We start from the raw sequence: 16910 nt of genomic DNA on the forward strand, positions 1-16910 counted from the left end.
CCGCACTAGCTGTGTTCTGTACTGTTACTTTTGTAGGTGGGGTCGTAGTCTAAAACAAAAGCGCTGTGAAAAAGTGTCCAAATGGACCATGGGACAGTTGCAGCATTTGTTTACACCACTGTAAACGATGCAACCCTGTACTACATTAGTAAACCACAAATAAAGCATTTTTGTCAGGTTATTAAACTGTTATGCTCAAATTTACACACACGCCTACCAGACATGAGTCAACAAAGCAAACAAAACTGGTGGTGAAATTCGCATGTGCTCATTTTACAGTCAGATTTGACCAGACGCAACTTTAGGGCTAACAAATTTGCCCAAAATAAAACATAAAAATCATCCATCAGCCAATTTGGCTGTAAAAAAATCTGAATCCAGCATAGATTTTATGACTGGTGCTCCTCTAAGAACAGTGTATCATTTAGAGTCAGATACCACATAAGGAAATCTATCTTATAGATTATTTAACAACGAAGGCAAGCGTGATGACAATTCAGACGTGCAGGTCAAAAGCTGCATAAGCTTCATTCTGTGGTGGCTACATTAGCCTTAGAGCTCCAGTCCAAGAAAAGCAAGTTATCTTTCTTTTCCAGCTCCAGTCTCCAGGGTTACATTTGACCTTGCAGGGACGTTCCACTAGTCGCTATGACATCTGAAGGCCGAAGAAGAAGAATTTGGGCAAGCAGGGGGACGGGCAAAAACCTGATAAATACCAGGACACAGACAGCACAAGCCAAGCAGAAGTAGATAATGGGGTAAAATATCTCCACTGTCTTGTGGACGAGATAAAAAACCTCTCACTATCTCTTTCACTCTTTCATATACACACATAAAAGTTCCTCAGTGATATGTTTATGAATCTAGAACAGACAAGTCTGTCCCTAAATGTCTACAGCAACAGTGTGTAGTTAAAGGGCCCATACCCTATTTTTTTTAACTTATAAATCTTGTGCAGTTTTATGTACCAAAAATGGTTGAACTTCATTTTTACGCAGCCTCTCTTTAACCCTCCGAAATAAACAGGCTGTTTTCGTTTTTGGGCTCTGAGCCTACAGCTTTAACGATAATAATGACAGCAAGAGATGAACTGATTGGTTATGTAACGGTATCGGCCCATTTTCAGCCCAAATACACAAGCTGTGATCAGCCCATATCTCTCTAAGAGCTGATCGGTGACTAAATATACGAGAGCCATATTTGGCTTGAGGCGCCAAAATGTGGCTCCCGTACCATTTAAGGTGGAACGGGAAAATGCAAACAAGCAGCTGCTGAATCGGAAGCCAACCTTAGCCTCGTCGTCTATTTCACTGATGAACAAATTGTGTAGGTCACACAATTGGCTCCTATTGTGCTCTAAACTCCTTGGGTGAATATGGAGAGCTGTAGTTTGCCCTCAAAGCTTTGAGGAGTTGTTTCTGTTGGTACAGAAGCATCTGAGTGCTAACCGTAGCTAACTGCACTGATTAAACAATCATATATCAGCCCTTTCGACCTTTTTACAGTACATTTGAACCCATCTATGAAGTAGGAGGACTGATATGTCCCGGTAGCGTTCATGACTGTTGGGGGCAGTCGTGGGCTGGAGGTTAGGGAACCAGCCTCGTGACCGGAAGGTCGACGGTTCGATCCCCAGAGCCGACAGCACATGACTGAGGTGACACCTTGAGCAAGACACCTAACCCCCAACTGCTCCCCGGGCGCTGGGGATTGGGCTGCCCACCGCTCCGGGCAAGTGTGCTCACTGCCCCCTTGTGTGTGTGTGTGTGTGTGTGTGTGTGTGTGTGTGTGTGTGTGTGTGTGTGTGTGTGTGTGTGTGTGTGTGTGCGCGCGCTCACTAGAGTGTATGTGGTGTTTCACTTCACGGATGGGTTAAATGCGGAGGTGTTGTGGACTAATAAGGGTCTCTTAATCTTAAAAAGATGAAGGGATTAAAAGGGAACAGTTGCTCTGTAACTTACTTGTCTAGTTTCACGCAACTAGCAGGTCAGTATGGTTTTGTCCCATTAAGTGTGTGGTCAGCTTTGCAGTGGCAAATTGCAGTGGCAGCTTCCCAACTCAAGCTATATTACTTCATGTGTTGCTGTCTGCTCAGTCCATAGAACATTTTCAAAGGGTTTTATGGTCAAGAGGCCTGAAAAAAAGTGTCACTTGCCTTGACAAGACACTTCCATGAATTTGGGGGCACAGCAACTCAAGGGAGGGGTGTATTTGTTTCGCTGCTGAAATTTGCTTAAACGTGGCCTCGATCAGCATCAGCTCAGATATCAAAATCAGTCTGAATGCACATCCTCAATAAACACACACTCACACGTCCCTACCTGCTGTCCCCCTTTCCGAGGTTGCTGCCCGCAGGAAGCAGCACCGTCTGGTTCCCCTCCATCTCCACCACACACTTTGTCTTCAGGTCCTTTTCTGTGTCGGAGAAACAAAATGCAGAAGCACTGAATAAACACTGATAATGTACACTCTGATTACAGACTCATGGACCAGCAAAAGGGGTTAATCTCATGAACGCAACACTACTGGGATTTTTAAAACAATTAACTTAATTTTTGTATATCTGAATATACAAAAATGACATGTTTAAATATTTTTAAATAATAATAAGTGATTTCATTCATTTTCAACACATTTTTACTAACATTTTACAACTTCCAATAGCTTTTCTTTTCAGAATCTGTAACCCTTGCCGTACTAAGTGTTCTAAAGTTACTCTTAAAACGTACATATTTTATAAAATACAATATTTTACAATTTTCTTACTACACATTTTAATTTACTTTCTCACGGTTTACCAGGAATTCATTAAAACAAAGAGAGCCAACAGTTAAAAGCAAAACAAACCCACTTTTTTACATAAACAAAGCAGTAATGAGAATATAGGTAAATAAACAAACAAACAAACATTGTAAAGCTCATTATTATGTGTCATTATTATGACACTCGAGTATTATTGGTTTGAGGCAGCTTCTTGAGAATGACCCAAGCGATATACGACTCTAGTTTTGTGGTCATGGATTAAGCAGGCGGCACGGTGGCGTGGTGGGTAGCGCTGTCGCCTCACAGCGAGGAGGGCCTGGGTTCGATTCCCCGGCTGGGCGACCGGGGTCCTCTCTGTGTGGAGTTTGCATGTTCTCCCCGTGTCTGTGTGGGTTTCCTCCGGGTTCTCCGGTTTCCTCCCACAGTCCAAAGACATGCAGTCAGGTCGATTGGACATGCTAAATTGCCCCTGGGTGTGAGTGACTGTCTGTCTGTCTGCCCTGCGATGGACTGGCGACCTGTCCAGGGTGTATCCTGCCTTCCGCCCGAAGACTGCTGGGATAGGCAGTCTGGGATTAAGCAGTGGTGATGGAACAATATTTTTTGGGCCAAATCTGGGTTTTGGAATTTTGTTTCTCCGATCTGCACTCCCAGTTTAAGAACATATGAAATTAGAATAAAATACACTATCACCACAAACAAATCGCTGTTGTCGGCACAAAACCTCGTATCTCCATTTCTGATGGTTTTTTTTTCGGTTTTTGACATAATTCGAATACATTTTACTCTCTACATTGTGTGTAAAGTTCATGACGAATGGACTAAAAGAAAAGACCTAAAATGACTCGGAAAGACGTCTGGTTCCATTGACTTACATTAAAAGCCAAGTAGGTTTTCTCCTTCTCCTGTAAAGTCACCATTTTGGAGATACGAGGTTTTCTTCTGACAACAGCGAAACACAAAATAGGATAAAATAAGAAATCAAATTCTTGGAGCGTTAATTCTGACAGGCCATCTGACCAAACAACAAGACCAGTGCTGAAACAAGAATACACATCAGTGCCAGCTGAATGAGTAATTCCTCTGAAATTAGCCCTGGCACTCTTCCATTAAAGGGCCCATATCCTGCCTTTTTCTTGCATTTTATTTTTGTCCCTTTGCGTCCAGTTATGACGTTTTTGTGGGTTTATGTATCCTTGAACCTGTCTTTGTCTCTTAGACTTACACAGGCTTATCTGGTTTGTGTTTTTAACCCTGACATACCACCCCCTTTGAATTCTACCTGACATTTTTGGCGAAACTACCTTATCCACATATTTTTACTCGGTAACAACTTCTTAACAGAACGGTGATTGTTCAAATTGTATGCATTTTTGACTCTATATCTAAAAAAACCAAAAGTTCTATCTTCAAAGTCAAACTTTGGTGTTATCTGTGAGCGAATCACACGAAACACGAAAGCATTTTTTTTAAAAGTCTTGTTTATGAATGTCATTATAATATTAAGCCTTAAAGGTAATTAAATAGTAGAACATTTGATTGATGGGGTCTTGAATACAACATAAAATAAGACATTTTGGCACACGAGTCGCACAGAAAGAACTCCTACACTCCTTTTATAGTGACCTGCTACACTTACCTGCCGGCACAGTGTTTAAACAGTAGCTGGTTTCTGTCTCACCTACAAGAAACTTGAACTAATAGTTTAGACCTAAAACCGACCTCTGCACTGGACAAAATATTAAGCAGACATTCATAGTTAATCTATCAATCGATGCTTTAAAAAAAACAAAAATATTACGATTTGTCCTAAAACAAGAAATGTCATGACAAATAAATAAATAAATAAATAGATAAATAAATAATAGGAATAAATGCCATGAAAGCCATGTCATTTCATGTTCTGCTCATGTAAGCTCTGTTAGAACACTACGTTTGGTTTTGATGCCTCTTCGCAGGTGTTGCCGGACAGAAGCTTTTAAATCCAAGCAGAAAGTAAGTTCTTAGGATTAAAAGGGTCCGTCTGCATTTCACCTGTTCCAAAAAGGCTCATTTAAAAGTCTGACTGGACCCTGATATTGCATATTTACAATAAACGCAGGATGTCTGTCATTTTCACACAAGAGTGTTCAGTTTTGCTATTTAGAACACAAAATCGGGGCAGTCGTGGGCTGGAGGTTAGGGAACCAGCCTCGTGCCCGGAAGGTCGCCGGTTCGATCCCCAGAGCCGACAGCACATGACTGAGGTGTCCTTGAGCAAGACACCTAACCCCCAACTGCTTCCCGGGCACTGTGGATTGGGCTGCCCACCGCTCCGGGCAAGTGTGCTCACTGCCCCCTGGTGTGTGTGTGGTGTTTCACTTCACAGATGCGTTAAATTCTTCTTCTTTAGGGGTCGCCACAGCAGATCATCTGCCTCCATCTTGCCCTATCCACTGCCTCCTCTACTTTTACACCAACCATCTCCATGTCCACCTTCACTACATCCATAAACCTTCTCTGAGGTCTACCTCTTCTCCTTCTACCCGGCAGCTCCATCTCCAACATTCTTTGCCCAATATATCCACTATTCCTCCTCAACACATGTCCAAACCATCTCAACCTGGCCTCTCTGGCTTTATCTCCAAACTGCTCCACCTTCAGTGTCCCTCTGATCTGCTCATTTCTAATCTTGTCCATCCTTGTCACTCCCAACGAAAATCTCAGCTTTGTTAAATGCGGAGGTGAAATTTCCCCATTTGTTGGACTAATAAGGGTCACTTAATCTTTAAAGCTCAATATTTCAGAACTGTTGATCTCAGAATGCAGATAAAGCCTTATAATTATATAAGGGGCCGATATGTAAATGACCTCTGTTCTAACTGACTGCACTGCATTATGTCACTCAAACAGCAGTTCAGGATGAAATACTCCTTATAACTTCAGCACTAAAGTGAGTGAACACAAGAAAACACATCCACTACCAAAAAAAAAACTTTTTTCTTCGACAAAAGCAAAGAAACTTCCTTTTTTCAGGACAGAAGCCCTTTAAAAGCTGGGCTGTGAAGTCCACTCAGTCAACAACAATTCAGCAGGAAACTATCCAGCTCAAGAGACACAACATGGAAAATCTGCAGCTCTTCCAGGCTGGCAGGAAAGCACCAAAAATCACTTTCATTTCTGGAAGCACTGCAGCGCAACCCTGTTCATGGGGCACTTCCAGGCTCTGCATACCATCTGCACCGCTCTAAAGACACTAAACGCGGATTAAAACTTACTTTTAAACACTCACGGGTACATAAGCACAATTTCCGTACGTCACAGAGTTTCTAACAGCTTTCTGGCTTTACTTTTACTCTGGTGTTTTGATTCTGATCAGCTCCTGATCTGCTCCACTGAGCACTCTTCCCACTTCGGAGCTCCAGCATCTTGACCAAAAGTATCAAAAAGCATAAACGAACTTCAGTTCCTAGGCTGAAAGACGCTGGACGCAATAAGAGGTTTCACTGCACGTCTATGATGACCTCAGTACTCCAGGAGGTTTCATCAGACTCAGGGGTCCCAAACCCAGTCGTGGGCTGGAGGTTAGAGAACTGGCCCTGGGACCGGAAGGCCATGACTGAGGTGTCCTTGAGCAAGACACCTAACCCCCAATTGCTCCCCGGGCGCCGCGGAATGGGCTGCCCACCCCTCCGGGCAAGTGTGCTCACTGCCCCCTAGTGTGTGTGTGTGTATTCACTAGTGTGCATGTGGTGTTTCACTTCACGGATGGGTTAAATGCGGAGGTGGAATTTCCCCGTTTGTGGGATTAAAAGAGAATCACTGAATAAGAGAATTTCTGCATAATTAAAGGGTCAAGATGTAAACAGTCATTCAGAGCAGTTTGGTGTGAAATGCTCTGCTCTAGAGAAACTTAGAGAGTCAGAACTGTTCACACTGAAGGTGACAGGAACCAGATACTAAGCTCTCATTCTGAGATACTAAGTCATTACAGTGAGGTGTGTGTGTGTGTGTGTGTGTGTGTGTGTACAGCAACGTCTTACAGCAATTCACTAATAATGAAAAGATCATTTCAGCTGGCAGATGTTTAACTTTCCATTTAGAATTAGCTTCCACAGTAAGGAGTGTTGTGGAGGGTGCTGGGGTTTCCTTACCTCTCCTGTTCATGGGTCTGACCCGGACAGCCACCTTCACGTTAGAGTCGCTCACACTGGGGTCATCCATGGTTCTGGCGGCTATTATTATTATTCCCTAAAGCAGTGGGACGAGTTAGAGGTAACGAGCCCCAGTCGTCGAGTAAAGTGACTTCGGACCTGCTTATTCCACTCGAACCGATCAGCTGAACGCGTTTCCTGCCATAGTCCACTCGTGTTAAACAGCAGGATTAACCTACGGAGCTGCACCGCCTTCAGCTTCGCCACCGCTGCCCTTAACGGTCTTAACGGTGGCGGTTATTCACCGAAAAACCTCAAAGCGCCGCGCGGCTCTCCCGGAGGTCCACGGACAGAGAAAAGGGCGTAAAAGAGAAAGAACGACAAAGAGTGTGTGAGAGAGAGAGATAGAGAGAGAGAGAGATAGAGAGAGAGATATAGAGAGAGAGCGAGAGAGATTTAGCTCCTTCTGCTAGCCTGTCCGGTTAGCTGTCACCCTGACAGGAAAAAAACAACAACAAGAAGCAAACAAACTTGGCGTCAGGCGCCTTTTACACTGACTGTTTAAAAGGCAACGAACTTAGTCGTAATCTCGACAGCTTTGTCAGCGCTCCCGCTGAAGAATGAGAAACTTCCACCTGTTTACTTTCCAGCTCGCCATTTCACACCCCAGCAGCTCCGGACTGAGGCAGGTGGAGGAGGATTAGCAACCGGACAGGAGCCACAGAGACACGCCCACAAGGACACGCCCACCCCCTGTGTGCATACTGTACGACCCCGCCCCTAAACACGCCCTCTGGACAGAGTCCTTACTTTTCTCGCTTTTTTTTTTTTTTTTTAATAAATTACAAAAGCGCTTTTTTCCCCAATAAGTTTCACAATGAAATCACCACAAAACAGTAGGAAAAAAATAGAATGGAATTAAAAAAAGAATCCAAAGTGCTTGGATCTATACAGAACCCCTTGGATGATTAAAAGGCTCTGCATCGTGAAAGGGTTTTTAAGAGTATGCTGTAGGTGGTTCTCAGTGGTGGACAGTAACTAAGTAAATGTAATTCATTACTGTACTTAAGTAGTTTTTTTCTGTATCTGTACTTTACTTAAGTTTCTCCATTCTGGGCGACTTTTTACTTTCACTCCACATTTCAGAGTCTAATATCTGACTTTTTCCTCCGCTACATTTTGAGAAATCTGTCGTTCCTTTTGGTTTCTGTGTGTATAAAAACGTAACATGACAAAACGAAAGAAGCGCAAAGCCAGAGCACCAATCAGGGCACAGCGGTCACTTTGTTTTGACCTATTGGTCATACCTACCTAGTGCAGCACACGGTTCAACGTCAGCGCAGCAGCGTAAAACTTTGGGAGAGTCTGTTCAACATAAATGATGACCTAACCTAACTTTGTGTAAATAGAGCTCAATATAGAAATATGTCCACATATGCAGTCGAGACTGACGTGGCTTTTTTCTGAATTTCTACAAACACCATTTCATTTTATAGTAAATTAGTTTGGGTTAGTTTATGTTTATGAACAGACGCCTACAGATCAACACAGTAAAGGAAACTTATTTGTGATTCTGAGTTTAAAGCCAGTTTTTATTCAACTTGTAACTGATTTACAAAGTAATCTTAAACTGGAACTTTGCTTGTGTGTAAAAGTGATTTCAGAGCCACTCGGTTCTCCCTGATGGAAACTGTTTGCCTTCAGTGTTTTGTGCTTCTGATCATTTTAATAGACGTCAGCGTCACTAATTAATGACGTTCTATTAAAAGACTGGTTTACCAAGAGAGACGCTGGAGGACTTTCACCTGAAATGAGTTCATGAAGCCAGTCTGGTTATAAAAATGATAACAGGACATCAGAGCCAGAATTACTCTTTTAGTACTTTTACTTTATACTTAAGTACATTTGAAGGTAAATACTTTAGTACTTTTACTCAAGTGGAGGTCTAAAGGGAGGAACTTCTACTTTTACTGGAGGAATATTTTACCTTGGGTGTCTCTACTTTAACTTAAGTACAGGATTTGTGTACTTCGTCCACCTCTGGTGGTTCTATATAGAACCTTTATGAAAGGTGTTCTATATAGCACTGAACAGGATTCTTCAGTTGATGTCATGATGTCTAGCTAGTAATAGCAGAAGAACCCTTTTTGGTGCTGTATAGAACTGTTTTCAAGAAGGTTCCACATAGAACCATCTACAGCACATTTTTCATTTATGATGCAAAAAAACCTTTTAATCATGCAGAGTTCTCTGTGTTTCTCTACTGAAGAACCGTTGAAAAAAACAGTTTTTAAGTGTGTAGCAGCTCAAAAAGGACTCATGAGGGACCCCACAGATGTTTTTGATTCCTGCGTAATGAAATGGTTAAGATGTAAACAAGGTCATTCAGAGCGGTTTGGTGTGAAATGCTTCACTGCAGAGAAAAAAGGGAAGAGAAATATGAAAAACATGCAGTGGGGTTTAAAAGACTGAGACCGGAATTGATGCTTCAGGTTTGCAGTCCAATTCAAATTTAACAGAGATTTTCAAACTGTGTTATCAGCAGTTTGAAATTTCAAGATGAATTTTTAAATTTGTTTACATTTGAACAGAGATGAAAAAATTGTTTCAAAATAGCCTACAGACCTACAGACCTACAGACCTACAGACCTACAGGCTTACAGACCTACAGACCTACAGACCTACAGGCTTAGAGACCTACAGACCTACAGACCTACAGGCCTACAGACCTACAGACCTACAGACCTACAGGCCTACAGACCTACAGACCTACAGGCTTAGAGACCTACAGGCCTACAGACCTACAGACCTACAGACCTACAGACCTACAGGCCTACAGACCTACAGACCTACAGGCTTAGAGACCTACAGGCCTACAGACCTACAGACCTACAGGCCTACAGACCTACAGACCTACAGACCTACAGGCCTACAGACCTACAGACCTACAGGCTTAGAGACCTACAGACCTACAGACCTACAGACCTACAGACCTACAGGCCTACAGACCTACAGGCCTACAGACCTACAGACCTACAGGCTTAGAGACCTACAGGCCTAGAGACCTACAGACCTACAGACCTACAGACCTACAGACCTACAGACCTACAGGCTTAGAGACCTACAGGCCTACAGACCTACAGACCTACAGGCTTACAGACCTACAGACCTACAGGCTTACAGACCTACAGACCTACAGGCCTACAGACCTACAGGTCTACAGACCTACAGACCTACAGGCTTACAGACCTACAGGCCTGTAGGTCTGTAAGCCTGTAAAAATTTTCAGCGTGGTCTATAGGTACACTGGGGTGTCACATATAAACAAAGAGAGAAGAAAAGTAGAGGTTAAGGGAACTCAGTGCTTTACAGTTTCTTCTCTTCTCCTCTCGTGATCTTCAGTTCTATCAGAGCATGTATACAATAACAGGGCGAAAATGTCTGGTAACCATAATATTAGCAAAATATTATCCAGATAACTGCTTTACTGTATGTTTGTTTGTTTGTTTGCTTAATGCACACATTTATTTATTTTTTGGCATTGCTACTTTTTTATTTTTACTTGATTAATTATACATTTTTTCAATGTTTTTTTTTGATCTTAACCCAATAGGCTGTGGCGTCACATGAACGTGTTCATCTGTCAGTGGTTTTTGTTTGGCTCTTAAAAATGCTGTTGGTGCCTGATTTTTAATTCTTTAATTCCTACAGGTCTAGAGGCCTACAGACCTACAGGCCTAGAGACCTACAGACCTACAGGCCTACAGACCTACAGGCCTAGAGACCTACAGACCAACAGGTCTAGAGACCTACAGACCTAAAGGCCTACAGGCTTACAGACCTACAGACCTACAGGCCTACAGACCTACAGACCTACAGACCTACAGGCCTACAGACCTACAGGCCTAGAGACCTACAGACCAACAGGTCTAGAGACCTACAGACCTACAGGCCTACAGGCCTACAGGCTTACAGACCTACAGACCTACAGGCCTACAGATCTACAGACCTACAGGCTTACAGGCCTAGAGACCTACAGGCCTACAGACCTACAGGCCTAGAGACCTACAGACCAACAGGTCTAGAGACCTACAGACCTACAGGCCTACAGGCCTACAGGCTTACAGACCTACAGACCTACAGGCCTACAGACCTAGAGACCTACAGGCCTACAGGCCTACAGGCCTACAGACCTACAGACCAACAGGTCTAGAGACCTACAGACCTACAGGCCTACAGGCTTACAGACCTACAGACCTACAGGCCTACAGGCCTACAGACCTACAGACCTACAGGCCTACAGGCCCACAGACCTACAGGCCTGTAAGCCTGTAAAAATTTTCAGCGTGGTCTATAGGTACACTGGGGTGTCACATATAAACGAAGAGAGAAGAAAAGTAGAGGTTAAGGGAACTCAGTGCTTTACAGTTTCTTCTCTTCTCCTCTCGTGATCTTCAGTTCTATCAGAGCATGTATACAATAACAGGGCGAACACACACATTATGAGACGTGTTTACCAAGAGACAACAGGACACAGTGCAGAGACACGCCCATCACAAATAATCTTCACATTATACGCTTCATATTTAAGTGCCCCTTTAAAATCAGCTTCACAGCTGATCAAAATAATGATCATCCTCACAGTACACTGTGTCTCACTTTGGCTTTGACGCTCATTTCTGTGTTCTGGTGACTTTCTGTGTACATAAATCAACATCGAGTAAACAACAAACATATTTTTATCTTTAGTGTCATTTGTTACTATTTACTACATTACAGTACGGTATTACAATATTACTAACAAAGTAATAGCATTGTTATCAGGGGCACGGTCTTGTTTGTATCAGGGCTGTGGTCATACGTCATGTGTGGTGTGAATACACTCATATCAGAAACACCAGCTGTATTTTCTATGGGGAAAATAAATTTAATTAAATTTGATTTAAATTGTTACATATTTAGTGAAGTCATTCTCGTATTTATTTATTTTATTGGCACTCAGTAGCAGTAAAACTAACCAGTCAGAGCTCAGTAGCAGTAAAACTAACCAGTCAGAGCTCAGTAGCAGTGACCCCAACCAGTCAGAGCTCAGTAGCAGTAATAGTAACCAATCAGAGCTCAGTAGCAGTGACCCCAACCAGTCAGAGCTCAGTAGCAGTAATACTAACCCAGAACTGATTAGCAGTAATGTTAGCTTTCTATTTGTCAAAACTGTAGAGAGATGAAGGGAAAAGTTTTTTTTTTATTTTTTAACAAAATCATATTTCTACTTCCTGTGACCCAGAAGGATAAGTGGCTTAGAAAATGTGTGTGTGTGTGTGTGTGTGTGTATGTGTGTGTGTGTATGTGTGTGTGTGTCCTTATACTTTCCAAAAATAAAGGAATGCTCCACACAAACGGTTAAAAAACTGAATGTTTCATTTTTGGCCTTTTAGCTTCCCTCAGGTTCACTGAGGACTCACTCTGATGCTTTGCAGTCGTGTTTTTCTTACAGCAGGAGAAATGGAGATGAAAAGGGGGCCTGGCTCCCCTTCAACCGGCTCTGGCGTCAAAAATAAATCATTTAAAAACATTAATGCATTTACACGTGTTTGGTGTTTAATGGAATTTTTCATGTTTAGTCACACATTTAATTTAAAACAATTGTAAAAACATGTTAATTGAGCATCGCGATGATGAATTTTGCCATAATCGAGCAGCTCTAAGTGGAATCGCCCATCCCGCCAACAAAGTATTCCCCCCGAGCTCTAGGTGGCGGTGGCGCCCGCTGAGCGCTAATGCTCTTTCACCGACAGACTGTAGCCGAGGAAAGAGAGGCAGCCTAAACATCAACTAAAATCAGCTCCACAATAAAAAAATGAAACTGGTGAGTTTATAAAAACGATTTATTTACAAAGCGCAGGTCTAACGGAGGCAGACGCCACCCCGGGAGCCTCGTAAGGCTAAAATCTGACGCTAAATTTGACTTCTTAGTCGAACTGCCCGTTCCACCTTAAATTGTACAGCAGTTGCCTATTGGCGCCTGATGTCAGAATGTACGAGCTGCCGGACCATTTAAGGTGGAACGGGCAGTTCGAACAAGAAGCCAATTTCAGCCTCGTCAGTGATGGAATAACAGATTGCTTTCTCCTTTAAAGCAACAGCCCAACAATCTTTATACGCAATTCTGCAGTTTTATAAGACATAGAGGTGTTTTTGATTGAGTTTAACAGAATTCGTGTGAACTGAACGAGAAAAAAGGCGCCGAGTGAGAGAAAAATCACTAATGCAGGCAAATTCTCTCACAGTTGTGTTGTTTTTTTGAAGGGGTATATCGTTATTTTCAGTGGTGGACAGTAACTGAGTAAATGTAATTCGTTACTGTACTTGAGTAGTTTTTTTCTGTATCTGTACTTTACTTAAGTAAAGTCCATTCTGGGCGACTTTTTCCTTTCACTCCACATTTCAGAGTCTAATATTCGACTTTTTCCTCCTACATTTTGAGAAATCTGTCGTTCCTTTTGTTTTCTGTGTGTATAAAAACGTAACATGACAAAACAAAAGAAACTCAAAGCCAGAGCACCAATCAGGGCCCAGCGGTCACTTTGTTCTGAGCTGGTTTTGACCTGTTGGTCATACCAACCCAGTGCAGCAGTGTAAAAATTTGGGAGCACATACAGTGTATCACAAAAGTGAGTACACCCCTCACATTTCTGCAGATGTTTATCTTTTCATGGGACAACACTGACAAAATGACACTTTGACACAATGAAAAGTAGTCTGTCTGCAGCTTATATAACATCCATCCATCCATCCATCATCATCTTCCGCTTATCCGGGGTTCGGGTCGCGGGGGCAGCATCCTAAGCAATGAGGCCCAGACCTCCCTTTCCCCAGCCACTTCCACTAGCTCCCTGGGAGGGATTCCGAGGCGCTCCCAGGCCAGCTGGGCGATATAGTCACGCCAGCGTGTCCTGGGTCTTCCCCGGGGTCTCCTCCCGGGTGGACTTGCCTGTGACACCTCCCGAGGGAGGCGTCCAGGAGGCATCCTAACCAGATGCCCGAACCACCTCAGCTGGCCCCTCTTGACGTGGAGAAGCAGCGGCTCTACTCCGAGTCCCTCCCGGATGACCGAACTTCTCACCCTATCTCTAAGGGAGAGTCCAGACACCCTGCGGAGGAAACTCATTTCGGCCGCTTGTATTCGCGATCTCGTTCTTTCGGTCATTACCCAAAGCTCATGACCATAGGTGTGGGTGTGAACGTAGATCGACCGGTAAATCGAGAGCCTTGCCTTATGGCTCAGCTCTTTCTTTACCACAACAGACCGGTAAAGAGCCCGCATCACTGCTGACCCAGCACCAATCCGCCTGTCAATCTCCCGCTCCCTTGTACCATCACTCGTGAACAAGACCCCGAGATACTTAAACTCCTCCACTTGAGGCAAGAGCTCATCCCCGACCCAGAGAGGGCTCTCCACCCCAGCTTATATAACAGTGTAAATTTATTCTTCCCTCAAAATAACTCAATATACAGTCATTAATGTCTAAACCACACTGTTACATAAGCTGCACACAGACTACTTTTCATTGTGTCAAAGTGTCATTTTGTCAGTGTTGTCCCATGAAAAGATAAACATCTGCAGAAATGTGAGGGGTGTACTCACTTTTTGATACACTGTACGTCACCTAAATGATGAACTAACCCAACTTTGTGTAAATAGAGCACAATATAGAAATATGTCCACATATGCAGTCGAGACTGACGCGTTTCTTTTTTTCTGAATTCATACAAACACTTTCATTTTATAGTAAATTAGTTTGGGTTAGTTTATGTTTATGAACAGAGGCCTACAGATCAACACAGTAAAGGAAACTTATTTGTGATTCTGAGTTTAAAGCCAGTTTTTATTCAACTTGTAACTAATTTACAAAGTAATCTTAAACTGAAACTTTGCTTGTGTGTAAAAAGTGATTTCAGAGCCACTCGGTTCTCCCTGATGGAACCTGTTTACCTTCAGTGTTTTGTGCTTCTGATCATTTTAATAGACGTCAGCGTCACTAATTAATGACGTTCTATTAAAAGACTGGTTTACCAAGAGAGACGCTGGAGGACTTTCACCTGAAATGAGTTCATGAAGCCAGTCTGGTTATAAAAATGATAACAGGACATCAGAGCCAGAATTACTCTTTTAGTACTTTTACTTTATACTTAAGTACATTTGAAGGTAAATACTTTAGTACTTTTACTCAGGTTGAGGTCTAGAGTAAGGACTTCTACTTTTACTGGAGTAATATTTTACCTTGGGGGTCTCTACTTTAACTCAAGTACATGATTTGTGTACTTCGTCCACCTCTGGTTATTTTTATAAATAGTTCTGCATGAATCAGTCGTTGCGATGTAAACAGTCATTCAGAGCGGTTTGGTGTGAAATGCTCTGTTGTAGAGAAACTTACAGAGTCAGAACTCTTCACAGTGGTGCTGATAGGAACCAGACGTCCACATACAAAAGCTCCTTTACAGAAAGTTATGGCTATGAGTGTGATGGTTATGAGTGTGATGCCTGATCTCTGCCACATTGTTTTAGGATAGTTTCGAGATGATATTTTAGCCTAAATCATACTTTTAAAATCCATTTATGGTGGAGGGGCGCACGCAAGATGTCTTAAGGCTGAATAATCGCCAAATAAAATGTATATTTTCAGATTTAGTCTTATTTTGGCATCATCAACTTTACATATAAAAACCCAGAAGATGTGTAGGTTTAGTTAGTTAATAAAATGGCTGTAGTTGTGTGGTAAACGTCGTAACCCTGGTTCCCATCACCACCACTGTAAAGAAATCTTGGCCTGTAAGTTTCTTTACAGGGAAGTATTTTTTTTGTGAAACCACGTAAATGACTTCCATCTTAAACCCTGAATTATACAGAAAATTTAGAAAAATCAGAAGCATTTGCTTTTAGAAATAATAAGCTAAAAAAAAGTTAAATTCTGAAAGATTACAAAAAATGGCAAAATGATCATTTAACAGTGAGTGATTACTGTTGTTGACACATAGAACTACACAGACATTTTAGACAAGACTTTAGTGAAAAGTAAGATTAAAAGATTAATCATCTTTATGCTGAAATCACAATGTAGGAGAGTGCAAGTCAATAATGTTGACTTAAGATTTAAAAGTGTAAATGCAGCCTTATAATGCAGAGCTTGTGAACTGTCTGTAGAAATGTTAGACCAATCAGAGACAATCAAAGCTCCACGTGTTGTGATGTCACAACCACAGCTTACTGGAAGTTTAGCACACTACACTAAATTCATAACACACACTACAAGCCTCAAGCCAAAAAAAGTGGATTTCTGGTTTTATTGGCCAAAAAAAACAGGCTTGAATCAATTTAAGTTTCCATATAAGTCAGAAACATTTCCTCGAGTCAGTCCACTCTACTTAAACGTGAACAGAACGAAATACAAGAATAACGTAGGATATGAGCCTTATAAAAAAAGAAAACCGTTACAGAGAAAGTCAATTCAGGACAGCTGAACTAACGTGAGATCTTTGTCTTACAGTACTGTTTGTCAGGTCATCCAACGTTGCCTTGCAATGTTCTCAAGTTTAAATCCACCACAATCATGCTGGACTGTGGGCTGGACACCACGTCTGCGCTGTACTTTCTCCCTCTGCCTTTGGTGCACAGGTAAGTCCTGATCAAGGCTATTCATTTTGGATTATTACTCAATATTGAACCTGTTTATAGTGCCTCGTGGGGCCGATGGCTCTTATTCATCCAAGTTGCATGTAGTCAAATCTGCACTAATAAAACGAAGATTTCCCCCCCCACATTTTAATCTTTTCCGTCGTTGTGATTTTAATACTCTTAAGTTTGGTCGGTGGGATGAGCAGTGCACTCACCACAAATTCCACCTATGAGCACAGCCACTGGGCTCACAATCTGCTGAATGCTGTTGTTTTTTTGGCTCCCTGCTAAAATGTCTTCATAAACTAGGGTGTGTTTCATGTAAATGAGGTTCTAGTATG

At 42.3% G+C, this 16910-nt stretch overlaps 2 protein-coding genes across 6 annotated transcripts in view; one reads left to right on the forward strand and one right to left on the reverse strand.

Moving 5' to 3' along the window:
• The window catches only part of kif13bb (kinesin family member 13Bb), a 55467-nt gene extending 47897 nt beyond the window's left edge, over positions 1-7570 (reverse strand). For all 5 annotated transcript variants that reach the window (XM_037538019.1, XM_017695690.2, XM_017695691.2 and 2 more), the window contains exons 1-2: positions 6897-7570; positions 2322-2415 (exon numbers count right to left, since the gene is read on the reverse strand). In XM_037538019.1, coding sequence (XP_037393916.1) covers positions 2322-2415; positions 6897-6966 — 164 coding nt within the window. In that variant the 5' untranslated portion in view covers positions 6967-7570. The remainder of the gene's footprint in view (positions 1-2321; positions 2416-6896) is intronic.
• Positions 7571-12753: 5183 nt separating this feature from the next.
• The window catches only part of ints9 (integrator complex subunit 9), a 38677-nt gene continuing 34520 nt past the window's right edge, over positions 12754-16910 (forward strand). The window contains exons 1-2 of the mRNA XM_017695630.2: positions 12754-12762; positions 16442-16569. Coding sequence (XP_017551119.1) covers positions 12754-12762; positions 16442-16569 — 137 coding nt within the window. The remainder of the gene's footprint in view (positions 12763-16441; positions 16570-16910) is intronic.

This window comes from Pygocentrus nattereri, chromosome 4 (assembly GCF_015220715.1).
Source record: "Pygocentrus nattereri isolate fPygNat1 chromosome 4, fPygNat1.pri, whole genome shotgun sequence".
NCBI lineage: Eukaryota > Metazoa > Chordata > Actinopteri > Characiformes > Serrasalmidae > Pygocentrus > Pygocentrus nattereri.